This window comes from Fusarium flagelliforme (assembly GCF_020744385.1).
Source record: "Fusarium flagelliforme strain FIESC 12 MPI-CAGE-AA-0113 chromosome Unknown B0J16scaffold_1, whole genome shotgun sequence".
In the NCBI taxonomy this organism is placed as follows: Eukaryota; Fungi; Ascomycota; class Sordariomycetes; order Hypocreales; family Nectriaceae; genus Fusarium; species Fusarium flagelliforme.
In genome coordinates this window covers 4,820,028-4,832,218 of record NW_025763503.1, presented here as the reverse complement: position 1 = coordinate 4,832,218, position 12,191 = coordinate 4,820,028, and the positions used below count along the sequence as shown (strand labels likewise).

Sequence of the window (12,191 nt, the reverse complement as noted above, 5' to 3'; positions counted from 1 at the left end):
GAAGGGTCTACAGCGCTACAACACTCATTGCATCTATTCGATACATAATTATCGGAATGAATACGCTATAGTATGCTATGATGTATTAAGTAATTGGACTTCTGAGTTCAGAGCGTAAAATATAAGCTAATGGCCGTCTACAGGATGCAAAATGACTGGCGAATCTCATCTCTGATGCTCTTCATGGTAGATGGTCAAGTTCTCTAAACAGACCATAGGTCATTCTGTTTACATATGATATCCAGGGCCTTCCCTCTTCCTACCTCTTTGGTCATCTGACTAAATGCAAACACTTGACGGTGTCCGTTTATGATTGCCTTGAAGAAAGCATTGAACTCTTTCAGAGTGTGACAGTTGATGATGTGGCCCAATTCGACTTTAGTCTGGCCAACATCCAGGACCTTTCACTCTTCTAAATTTGCGTTTGACAGAGAGAAAATGCTTGATCATATTTGTATTCTTTTCTCGGCCTGAAACATGCTTTTGTGGTGTCAGTATCGGGTCTTCCGGCTTATAAGACGCGATACTCACCTGGCTGAATGGTCGTCCAAAGCAACAACCAGAATAGATTGACATTCAGGCACCGATTGACTTGCTCATGCCCCCGCGTCTGACTGTTATTGTTCTCGCTACTGCCTGATGGCTCATGGCCTGCTGATTCATGGCACTGTTGTGATATATACCTGCGTCTGGCACAGACTCGCTGGTGTTGTATAACTCGAAGACATTGATATCCCATCGAATTCTGGTCGCATTCCAGGAGAAGAGGTGCTTTCCCGTCTATAATATATACAAAGCTGGTGTCGTCCCCAGCTCGAGCATCTGCCCTCTCCCTCGTAAGACCCTAGTATACTTATAAGCCGAGCACATTGCTAATACTCAAAAGACTTACTCAATATGAGGGCTTCTGTGGGCTGCTTTTTTTGTAGATTGGCATACCGTCGTTTGACGTTGGCCATGAGAAACCACGCACATCCTGCCCCAGTGGTGATGATTGCTTCCAGCTCTTTAGCTTGCTCCAGCGCGCTACCGGACAGGCAAGAATTATCCAAGATATATGAAGTAACGAGATATAAGAACCGAGCCCTCCAGAAGTTTCTTCGCCAATGGGGCTCTCTGCGACGAAGCGTGTGGCTTTGTTGGCGATTTTGCTGCCGGCGTGAGACAACTTTTCCAGAAAAGTAGTAGGAATCTTAATGGACAGGGGCATGATGAAGTGCGAGCGAAGAAAGCAATATGAAAGGCTAAGCAGTCCAAAAGGTGCTTTCTCAAGCTTGGGGTATAGTTCAGTGAGAGGTAGAGACGGGATTGTTTTCGCAGCCTGGCTACGTTGAAGGTATAAGATACTTGGGCTGGCCGAAGCTGGCGCTGACAATCTGGACGTTCTTATGCTCGCAGTTTTTAAATTGAAAGACACCGTGAACTCGATGTCCAGGATGACGAAATCTGTTCCTTATTTGCACTGCTGTGTTGTAGTCGCGCCGTATTGAAGTCAATCATGGCGATGGACGCACCTGGCTCTGTCATATAGTGTCGAGTTTTGATGCCAGGTCCGGTACAGATACGCCATTTGCCAGCGTCTGTACGCTGTAGCCGAAGACAATACATGTTTTGCTTTAGTATAAGCGAATGTTGGAGTGTTCGTAACGAAGTGTGTCCATGTATACGATGGCTTGTGGGATCATTTGCCAGGCTTGATGAAGATGGTCGCGCCAGAGAAATGTCGCTGCTCGTCTGCCACAGATATTTGGCTCCAGTTTCTCTCTTGGTAGGTGAATCTCACCCCGACACACGTGGCTTTCATGTACCAAGACCTTTTCTTGGCCGACAAGAACGTTTTCTGATAGACGGTATCGTGGACAAAGCCGATGTCTCATTGGGATTCAGATTCCATGTCTGACCTTGAGCCTGAGCAAACCGTTCTAGTATTGAACCATGGAAGATCTCGTCTTTAGTATAACTTGCGTTGTATGAGGGAAAGTGAAATCTGGGACTGGTTTCCGTGTCGTTGTTATGAATACGAGAACCACACACTTCAGAACCGGGACTATATACTCATGGTGGGCTGTAGTAAGCCCATCGTTGGAGTGTCGAGCCTGGTTTTAATAGTATATCGAAAATAGTAGTTGCTATTAAGGATGCGACCAGGTGTCATAGAGTAGGGGTCTGGTTCACGCCCAAAAAGAATGATGTACTCTTTATAGACAGAATCCATTAATTTGCTATCATCTGCCTAAACAAGCAGTTATCGCTTGTCTCACTGCATGTATCATCGCTTGACAATCCAACTCACAAATTGTGAGGACAATTGGCATCTCTTGAGTGCAAACACGAAGCACAATCATACCGAAATCGGCATAAAGTGAGTATGCTGATTTGTCCTTTGTGTTAACGAGGTCAACTTGTTATCCGCAGATTACAACCAAACCACAGTCACCGTATGTCATGCAATCTTCTTTGTGCAACTTTTGTGCGGGAGGCAACCCTCCAGTTTGTCTACTATGACTTCATCTCCCATTAACAAAACTCTTTGTTCATTCTCTAAACCTCTTTGAGCAACGGATGGAGCGGCCTCACAGCCGTGCCAGCCAAGAGCCGCCCTCTCCACTTCAAGGGAGAAGACGAGTCCACCCAGTCGCATCTAATTTAGCGTCTTTTGCCCCAGGCCCAAGCCCTTGATGACAATGACAATCCCAGGGCTGCCAAGGAATTCTCCGGCCTCAGCGAAGAATTGCTTCTTACGTAGTGTTTTATACAAATAAGCTGAAAGCCAAAGGGTCAGAGCACAAGTCAAAGGATTGGGAAAGCAGATGAAGTTTTTTGCTAAGGGTGTCTCAACATCAAACTGAAATAACATCAAATGTCTTTGTTCTTGGCTTCGTATGCAGAGATTGGTCCCAAGGAATTACCCCAGCGTCAGATCCTAGCCGCCAACGCATTTGATATTGAGACTGGGATATACGATACATAAACTTTGCTCAGCTCATTAGGCTTTCATCTGCTCTCTAATTGGCTTATGCTATCTGCGTTGTTCCTTGCATAAGTGCCGCCAACCGAGTTATAGTACGTACATATTAGTCAAAGAATGAGTCGCTCAGACATAAACGAATAACGGCGTCGTATCAAATCTAACAGTACGAGGATTCAATGTAGGGATAAGTCTCCATACCCAGCTATTTGGTTCAATCCGCATTACTCATAAAATACGTGGGACTTCATCATTCATCATCTTTTATTGTTTATCGACGATCATATTGGAAAATTACTAGTTGGGCATGAGACAGGAGAAGCTAGCTACTGATAACCAATCATCGCCTGTACCCAAGACATCTACTGCTATTCTTAGCGGTTTAACCATAACTTAGTGGACCAGCGTCGTAAGCATGCCCCTGAAAAACCGGGCACTTAGTGCCTGTCCGGCACGTGACGGCTCCACGCCCGCTGCAACCGAGCGGCCCCTACCTAATCTCACCGCGTTCCGCAAGCAAAACAAAAGAGTCTCTTCTCCATTCTTTCATCTTGATATTTCCTCTCTTCCGTCCATCATTCCCTTTTTGTCGTCTGTCTGTCTTCTCTTTTTTTGGTAGACATTCTCACTTCATCGTCACTCTCTTTTTTGACTACTTTTCCCAATTATACTCACACTCTTTTTAATAGACTTTATAACAGTCTAACGTGGTGTGACCGTGCTCAACGTTGTACCGAATAAAGTATTACATCACAAATCGACCGAGTCTCGATAATCTATATCACAAATCGTCAACATGAAGGTTTCATCTGCTGCCGTCGCTGTTGGTGCCCTCGCCATGGGCGCTGAGGCCAAGAACTACCTTGGTTTCAACTCCGGTGCCACCCTCGCCAACCGCGAGGCCAAGTTCAAGGCCGACTTCCAGGCTGAGTTCGAGACTGCCCAGGGCCTCAAGACCTCCCCCGGCGACTTCAACGCTGTCCGACTCTACACCAACATCCAGGCTTACTCCGAGGATGACCCCATCGAGGCTTTCGAGGCTGCCATCGACACCAAGACCCAGATTCTCCTCGGTGTCTGGACCTCCGGTACCGACTCTATCGACAAGGAGATCAGCGCTCTCAAGAAGGCCGTTCAGAAGTACGGCTCTAAGCTGACCGACCTCATCATTGGTGTCTCCGTCGGTAGCGAGGATCTCTACCGTAACTCCGTTACTGGTGTCAAGAACAAGGGTGGTGTCGGTGTTCAGCCCGACGCCCTCGTCGACTTCATTGACGACTTCCGCAAGGCTTTCAAGGACACCCCCATCTCCAAGGTTCCTCTCGGCCACGTCGACACCTGGGACGTCTGGGGTAACGCCACCAACAAGCCCGTCCTCGATGCCATTGACTTCATCGGTGTCGATGAGTACCCCTACTACGAGAACGGCAAGGGCAACAGCATCGACAACGCTGCTAAGCTCTTCGACAAGGCTTTCGATGCCACCGTCGCTGCTGCTGGTGGTAAGCCCGTCTGGGTCACCGAGACTGGCTGGCCTTACAAGGGTCCCGATTGGGATGAGGCCAAGCCCAGCGTCAAGAACGCCCAGAAGTACTGGCAAGAGGTCGGCTGCAAGAGCCTCTTCAACAAGGTCCCCACCTTCTGGTACAACCTCCGTGACTCCAACCCCGACAACAAGATGAAGTTCGCCATTACCGAGAACCTGTCCACCACCCCTCTCTTCGACCTCTCTTGCGACAAGGTTGACGATAAGGAGACCTCCAGCTCCGCCGAGTCCAAGACCAAGACCTCCACCGCCGCTTCCAAGTCTACCGGCGAGTCTCACACCACCGGTACTTTCATCACCGCTACCGCCTCTGCTACCGGCTCCGGCTCCAGCGATGACGACGAGGACTCTACTGCTACCGGCTCTGGCTCTGCTTCCAAGCCTACCTCTGGCTCTGGCTCCGGTTCCAGCTCTGGTGACGCCTCTGAGTCTGGCTCTTCTGGCTCCGGTTCTTCTGGCTCCGGTTCTTCTGGCTCCGGCTCCAGCTCCGAGTCCGGCTCCGCTGGTTCTGCCTCCGAGTCTGGCTCTGCTGGTTCCGGCTCTGGCTCCGGTTCCGAGACTGGTTCCGGCTCCGAGGCTGCTGAGACCCCCAGCACTGTCAACGCTGCTGCTGGCTTCACCGTCTCCGCTGCCGCCATTGCCTTCTTCGCCATGCTTGCTCTGTAAATGTCCTAAATGGATCCTGGGTTGAATGACGCCCATTAGCGTGTCTTTTATTTATTTTTCTCGCGCCCGAGATCTGTTTCTTGTACTAGTTTTATGGATAGATTACGGATAGACAAATGTTGGCTTATTTTCTAGTATTTTGTGCCTCTCGATAAATGACTGATGCAAACCGTTATGTGAGAATGATTGCGTGGATTCCTAATCGACTTACACGAAGCTCGCAGTTTACTTGCAACGCTACCAACAAGTCAAGTGGACGAGTTCAAGTCAAGTCTACCTACGTAGGCTCTGACTTGCAAGTCAACTAGTCAGTATACTAACATCAGTAATTCGGAAGGTGGACCTATTATTCCCCAGTCAAGTCAAGTCAAGTCAGTCAAGTCAGGGCTTTGACTTGTTCTTCAATTCAAGTTAGGTCCCCCGTGCCTCAAGTCGACTTGACTTGCGTCGTTGGGAGCGTTGGTTTGAAGCACAGACTGATTCAACGTTTATTTTTCCCAGGCGTTATAACCGTCAAACGGCTTGAGCCACAACCGCCTTACGAACTCAATATGGCCCCTGACAACAAAGCTGCAACACTAGAACAAAAAGAAACAATTCCATTACCATTTGCAGATACGTTCAGCAAAAGGAAGGGTCTGGCCGGGGATTGAACCCGGGACCTCTCGCAAGCTATGCTATAGGGTTTTCCCTAAGCGAGAATCATACCACTAGACCACCAGACCGAACAAGTCTTGAAAGACTGTTGAAGCAATCACGTGATTGTTCGATGCTTGGAGATGGCCGAATTGTCGCTTATGTCGGGAGTTTTTGGTGTTGGTATATAGGGTGAGTTGGTTCAGAAATCCATCGTTGGGATGCAGCTATTCATGATTAGAATAACGAGGCTAATCAGATCTTATAAGAATTTATTTAAATGCTTACTTTTCGTAAATTGGTTTGTGAGATTGTAAGCTTGAAGCAAAACAATACAATGGTTGGTTGCTGAAGTACCATTAATTCAGCTTCAAGGTGGCGTTGGCTCCCTCTTATCTCCAAAGACAGTCTGCCTACCACCTTATCACACAGAATAATCTATGCTACTTGATGATTTATGCTATGCAACTAATATAGTAGTAAATACTACACAACATTGTAGACGCTGCCTCACGATGAATTGATAACCTATCGGAAGCCGAACGGTATTTTGTTCCTCTGTAGCCAAGAACAGCAAAATGTCCCGACAGCACGGATTGACGAATAAGCAGCTTCTAGCATGAAGCCTATCAATTGCCTTTTCCGTTTATCACCGGAATTCGTGTCACTTGAACTTGATTTGGGGGCTGTGATCTCAGAAAGGATTATTTCCCTTGAAGATCATCGTATCAGAGCTTCTTATGACGCAATTCTCAATCCTTCTATTCGAGAATTCTGGGTTAATCAGCCTTGCCTGTGACTGCGCCTTGTTCAGCCTTAAGCCATTCAGGTCTCAGGTTGCTATGAGGGGTCTTATTGATGGCTGAGGAAGTTACATGTGACGTTTGCTACCTAGGTAGGTAAGGACCCCTCGTGCTGACAGACGTAGATACCTAGGTAGCTCTATATAAATACCACAATTCTACCATCCATCATATCCGACCATCACCCTCTATACCTACCCGTATCCTATTCCTATTTTTGACATTTAATAATCAGCAACAATCATGGCCGCAGTTCAACTTCCACCCGCGCCCCGCCAGGTCGGCGTCTTCAAGAACCTCACGGCTCAGCAAACCGAGACGCTCGTCCTCAGAGAGAAAGTCATGTCTCTGACTGGCGATAGTTTCGACATCAAGCTTGCCAACGGCCAGCCCATCCTTAAAGTTGAGGGCAAAGTCATGAGCATTTCGGGCCGCAAAAAGGTGTTTGACATGCAGGGCAACCATCTCTTTTCCATCGTAAAAGAGCTCATGCATATTCATGCTACTTACGCCGTGGAAGATCCCCAGGGCGTCAAGATCATGGAAGTAAAGAACAGCTTCAAGCGTAAGTTTTCTCCTCCCAATTAGCAAAGAATTGTGTTCTGACTATGTGTTTAGTTATGGGCTCCAAGGCCACTGCTACCTTCACTTCAAGCGACGGTACCGCTGAGATTTTGGAGATGAAGGGCAATTGGTTCGATTTTGCGGCCGATATCTTTGACAAATCAACAAATACTGTCATTGCGCGCATCGATCGCAAGCTTCTTAGCGGTCGCGACATGATTTTCGGGCAGCAGACGTATGCGCTGATGGTTGCGCCTGGTGTTGACATGGCGCTCATGGCGGCCCTGTGTATCTGCATGGACGAGAAGAACAACGAGGGATAGAAATGGATGATTTGGCGTGTGTGATAGATACCCCGAGAGCGATGATGATGAGAGGCCATAATGAGATGGCGAGGTTTTTGAACGGTCATTATGAGCCCAATTGTGTTGCAGGAATCGCTTTCCTAGAAACCTGAGAAATAAGAATGAATAATGAATTGTATTATCGGTAAATTGCACTTCAACAGGTCTTGAGGATCTCCAAAGGCTCGCAAATTCTAGTTTAAACTTGTCCACCTCTGGCTTAGATGAGACTCTGATGAGTACCTATCCTCATCATTTGAGACGATGGTTGTATGAGCCAAATAAGGCACCGTAAGGGATAGAAGCCAGCATTCTTACATCGTGGATAGATAGCTGCATGGTAAATATGTGCTTCACTCCGACAACTTCGCGGACGGGTAGATCGAGGAAGTCCGTTCGTGTTTAAGAGCGATATAAGAGGGATCAGTTCATGTAGAGAATCCGACAGAGATGAGGCTCTGCCAGGCGAAGATAGGGCTGACTTTTTTCACTGCAAATTTAACCCGCCCCAAGGCCGGAGGATGCGCAAAGGGTCTTGTCTAGGTGTATGGTGCCTCCCCGAACCCTTGATTGCGGCCTCGGAAGATGCGCCGAGGCTTTCCATCACGACATTGCACCATATACCCTCAATGAAGGACGACTTGCAGCAAAAGAAAATGAATTGATATATCGGCTGATTATATCCAGCACATTCTATCAAAGTCCCTTGAATCTTCTAACTCACGATTGGCATACCAAATACGGATACGCCTAATAAATCCTCACGATCCAGACCTCGCACGCCAAGCTTCCCACCGTAACCTACCAAACAACCTTGATCTAAGCATAAACCATAAGCAAGAACAAGCTTTCCCCTCGCAATGCTTATTCTTCGCTTCTACAAAGCTTGAACTTGTATCCCGGCCATGATCAACGTATAGCTACGCTCGTGTATCATGTTCTCTTACTCTCACCGTCTAATGCAGGGTGTGGATTTTCTTTGAGTATGGGGGTTGCGCAAGCTTCATGCATGCGGAAATGGTCCGGGGAGGAAGCAAGCGCCCGTTGAAGGACCAAATTCTTATGAGCAATTAAATGGAAAAAGATACTTGCATGGGCTGGATTACGGAATTGATCACGACTTTGCGCTGCCAAGACAAGAGGGGCTGTGTCGGCACACGTACCTAGGTAGCTCGTGTAATGCCAAGCGTGGGGACGAACAACTCATTCTCGTCGCCTCATGATCATGCTTGTCTGTCCTTTAGTTGGATTTGTCATTCGTATGGAGCAATAGCAAGTAAAGTAGAGAGTTACGGTCACCAACTGTTGATTCGCATTCACAGTGAGTCTTTCGCATGCAAGTGTTCTCAGCTCGTTATGCAGTATAGATGACCCCTAAATCCCGAGTTATCGCCATGGTCGATTCGAATGACATGGGTTACAAAAAACGAGGGTCTTGCAGTTCTTGGCTCTATGTCGATAAGCGAAGGCGGCTACATACATACTTCTCACAGCCACAGTAGACCACTTGAATATACACTCCATTGAACGTACAAGGCAGGCAAGATTTAATACGAAACGTGTTCTGGTATTGTACTACTGAGGTATCAACAAGTGAAAGAAATCCGTCCTTCCGTGCCTCTATGGCTTCAACGCAATCCAGTAGAAATGGACGCAACATGTCGTTATTCGTAGCTCATTTTCAACCCATTTACTCATCCTCATACACCTCCTCGTAGGCCTCCTCGTACTCTTCACGAGCCTCTTCAAGGGCCTCTTCCTCACTACTGCCAGCATCTGAATCGGCAGCATCTCTAAGGGCCTCTTCGTAATCTGCACGAGCATCTTCAACATCTTCTCGGTCGCTGGATGAGACAGAGTCACCGTCCGCATCAGTAGGAGGCAGAACGGCAGGGGGCATATCATCCTCGGGAGGAGCGCCGTAGGGGTCACCACGGGCGGCGTAGGGGTCGTCCTCGGGAGGAGCACCGTAGTAGTTGTTGATGACCTGAGGTTGTTGCTCAGCAGCAGCAGGAGCAGCACTGGCAGCGGCAGCGGCAGCAGCGGCTTCCTTCTCACGCTCCTCGTCACTGTCGTCGTTCAAGGCGTTGGCGATCAGGGCACCACCTAGAGCACCGGCAGCGAGACCACCGGCGGCACCAAGGAGCATACCAGAGTTGCTCTTCTTCTTGTCTCCAGCTTGCTGTCCATAGGGGTTGGTACCACGCTCACCCTCCTGGCCGGGAGCACCATATTGGTCGTGTCCACCAGGAGCGCCGTAGGGAGAAGGAGCACCGTAAGGAGAAGGAGCGCCAGGAGCGCCATATGGCGAGGGAGCACCATAGCCACCAGGAGCAGGTGATCCGTAGCCACCTGGAGCAGGCGATCCGTAACCGCCGGGAGCACCATAGGGCGAGGGGGCACCAGGGGCGCCGTAAGGCGAGGGAGCACCATAGCCACCGGGAGCGGGAGAACCATATCCACCAGGGGCGCCGCCGAAGTCACGAGATGCGTCAGAAGGGTGCGACTCGTAGGGAGGACGAGAATCGGGAGGAGGAGGAGGGGGAGCGTGCTGCGCCTGGGGAGCCTCCCACTGAGTGCGGCCGGTGGCCTGCTCAACGTAGTACCATCGCTGGGAGTTCTGATCGAATTGGGCAGTCCAACCTTGAGGCAGAGGAGGACGATCGGAAGGAGGTTGGTAGCCGGGCTGAGGAGGAGGAGCACCGTATGGCTGTTGAGGAGCGGGAGAGCCGTATTGCTGAGGAGCGGGCGAACCGTAACCCTGAGGAGGGGGAGAACCACCGTAGCTCTGAGGGGGAGGAGCTCCGTATTGTTGCTGGGGAGGAGGAGAGGCGTAGCCCTGGGGAGGAGGAGCACCGTAGCCTTGAGGAGCAGGAGAGCCGTAGCCCTGAGGGGGAGCTCCGTATCCGTTATCGCCGTAGGCACGGGTGTCTAGGTTGAAAGGTTAGCCAACGAAACTATGGAGCTCGACAAACTTGACAAACTTACTATCCTGAGCCTGCTGAGGAGCTCCCTCTTCCTTCTTCTTGTCACCGAACCCAAGGTTCTCAAACTCCTGGGTGATCTTCTTGAAGAAAGACATGATGGATGACTTCGCGATGGGGTGAAGCCTGATAAGTGTTGTAGGTTCAGGGGGGAGGGGAAAAGAAGTAGATGAGAGAATAGAAAGTCAAGAGGAAGAGAGACCAGGTTCTGTTTATATAATGGAGAAGAGGCCTGAGGAAGAAAAGGGAAAGGTATGTGCCACCCGTGCAGTTATCAACAGTCGACAGGACTTCTTGGCAGCTGCCGACAGTGCATGAGAGTGGTGGAAGGAAACGTCTCACTGCTGAGAAGGGAAAGAGCTCAGTGAATATCACCGTAGAATGGATCCCGGCTGCTCCTTGTCAGTGACATAGTGACATACGGAACTAACGGGCCCCCAGTCTTGCGCCCCAGGTACCGACGGGAACAATTTTGTTGATGATATCGCACTTCACCTCCCGTCGCGATTGATGAGCTAGAGCGTTTACCCCTCCATTCAACACCTAGCCTCAATCCCCAGGGACCTGTCCACTAACTTAGACTTCAATGCTACGACGTGGCCAATCAGGTGGACCTTTTTTTGACCCCTGCGGGCCGGTCCGGCGGGGCGCCCAACGTTCAACCAGGCAACTAACTGTTGATAGCTTCAAGCTCGAGCCTCACGTTTTACGACGATACGATGGATTTCATGCTTCATGTTTGGGATAAAGAAATTGGGGGTTTCCCAGTATCAGACGGGATATCCTACACCAAATTATCAGACAGAAAAGCATTCCTGTCAGTTGCCACTACACGGCGCATCGAGATGCCCCGGAGCCGACGGGGAAAAGCATGTGCTCCACAGCAAAGCGTGGAGTCTACGGATACTGAAGCAGAGCAGAGGATTTCCCTCATTTCCTCTGACAGTCGCCTCAAACGCTCATGATACCTCGAAGCGGCTCCCAAGCGCTGCAATACCCGCGCCATGTCCATTGACATAGGCTATAGGGCAGGGAGGAATGGGGCATGGGTATTGCTGTAACATTATTGTGGCGGAGCAAAGATGCAAGCAGTCATGATATGCGATTATGCTGTCCTTCTCATGAAAGGGAGAGGCTGATCAACGGCCGATGCGCATAAGCATTGTTTGAGTTTGATCAAGGGAAGCAACTTGCCGCGTCACTTGTCTTGAAAGGCGAGAGGCCGCCCGTGATATCATCATGAAGAATGAGAGAATGAGGCTGGTGATGAGATGCAGATATCATGGGGGTTTCATGTCGTCTCACGATATTACCTCCCTTGTGACATGTCTGAATGATTCACAGACTCATTTTGTTGTTGACACCTGTCTGACACTGCGGTGAGGGGGAGGGGCTCTTGCAGCGCCAAGAAAAGTCCAGGTCCTTGGCATTACTTCCCCTCTAGCGGCCTCCAGAACATTCACCGTCAGGGGATTTTCAGGGGACTTTGGGCTCTCAAGGCTAGACAATCAGGCTGTGGACGCGTCTTCAGGCAGGGAGTTTCTGTTGCCCCTCCAGCTCTGCCCCTCTACCAAGGCCAAGATGGAGACGTAAGCTTGGCTGCCAAAATAGACGAAGCCCAAGAGCAAGCTTTGAATGGTTCGAGATGACCATATTATTTTGTCGCCTCTGCCAAGAGTC

The 12,191-nt window shown here is 49.5% G+C and overlaps 4 protein-coding genes and 1 non-coding gene across 5 annotated transcripts; 2 read left to right on the top strand and 3 right to left on the bottom strand.

Annotated features, from left to right (window-relative positions):
• Positions 1–412: 412 nt before the first annotated feature.
• B0J16DRAFT_314194 (uncharacterized protein) lies at positions 413–1,210 on the bottom strand (the record flags this gene model as incomplete). The annotated part of the gene is made up of 3 exons (XM_046125174.1): positions 413–480; positions 532–844; positions 974–1,210. The coding sequence occupies 3 exons, from the start codon at positions 1,208–1,210 to the stop codon at positions 413–415; spliced, it is 618 nt and encodes a 205-aa protein (XP_045989516.1).
• Positions 1,211–3,494: 2,284 nt separating this feature from the next.
• Positions 3,495–5,315, top strand: B0J16DRAFT_297094 (glycoside hydrolase superfamily). The gene has a single exon (XM_046124451.1). The coding sequence runs from the start codon at positions 3,765–3,767 to the stop codon at positions 5,178–5,180; it is 1,416 nt and encodes a 471-aa protein (XP_045989515.1). The 5' UTR covers positions 3,495–3,764; the 3' UTR covers positions 5,181–5,315.
• Positions 5,316–5,814: 499 nt separating this feature from the next.
• On the bottom strand, positions 5,815–5,905 carry B0J16DRAFT_t15. The gene has a single exon. It is a non-coding gene; the product is annotated as a tRNA-Pro (tRNA).
• Positions 5,906–6,756: 851 nt separating this feature from the next.
• Positions 6,757–7,790, top strand: B0J16DRAFT_29606 (tubby C-terminal-like domain-containing protein). The gene is made up of 2 exons (XM_046124430.1): positions 6,757–7,184; positions 7,238–7,790. Exons 1-2 carry the CDS (start codon positions 6,863–6,865, stop codon positions 7,504–7,506), a joined length of 591 nt encoding a protein of 196 aa, XP_045989514.1. The 5' UTR covers positions 6,757–6,862; the 3' UTR covers positions 7,507–7,790.
• Positions 7,791–9,217: 1,427 nt separating this feature from the next.
• On the bottom strand, positions 9,218–10,609 carry B0J16DRAFT_314191 (uncharacterized protein; the record flags this gene model as incomplete). Its single annotated transcript, XM_046125173.1, has 2 exons — positions 9,218–10,458; positions 10,516–10,609. The coding sequence occupies 2 exons, from the start codon at positions 10,607–10,609 to the stop codon at positions 9,218–9,220; spliced, it is 1,335 nt and encodes a 444-aa protein (XP_045989513.1).
• Between the last annotated feature and the right edge of the window lie 1,582 nt (positions 10,610–12,191).

Excerpts from the sequence above, each read along its gene's own strand:
- B0J16DRAFT_297094 (XM_046124451.1), top strand. The coding sequence starts at position 3,765 with ATGAAGGTTTCATCTGCTGCCGTCGCTGTTGGTGCCCTCGCCATGGGC.
- B0J16DRAFT_29606 (XM_046124430.1), top strand. The coding sequence starts at position 6,863 with ATGGCCGCAGTTCAACTTCCACCCGCGCCCCGCCAGGTCGGCGTCTTC. Across the intron at positions 7,185-7,237 it reads AGTAAAGAACAGCTTCAAGC|TTATGGGCTCCAAGGCCACT; the intron begins GTAAGTTTTCTC and ends CTATGTGTTTAG.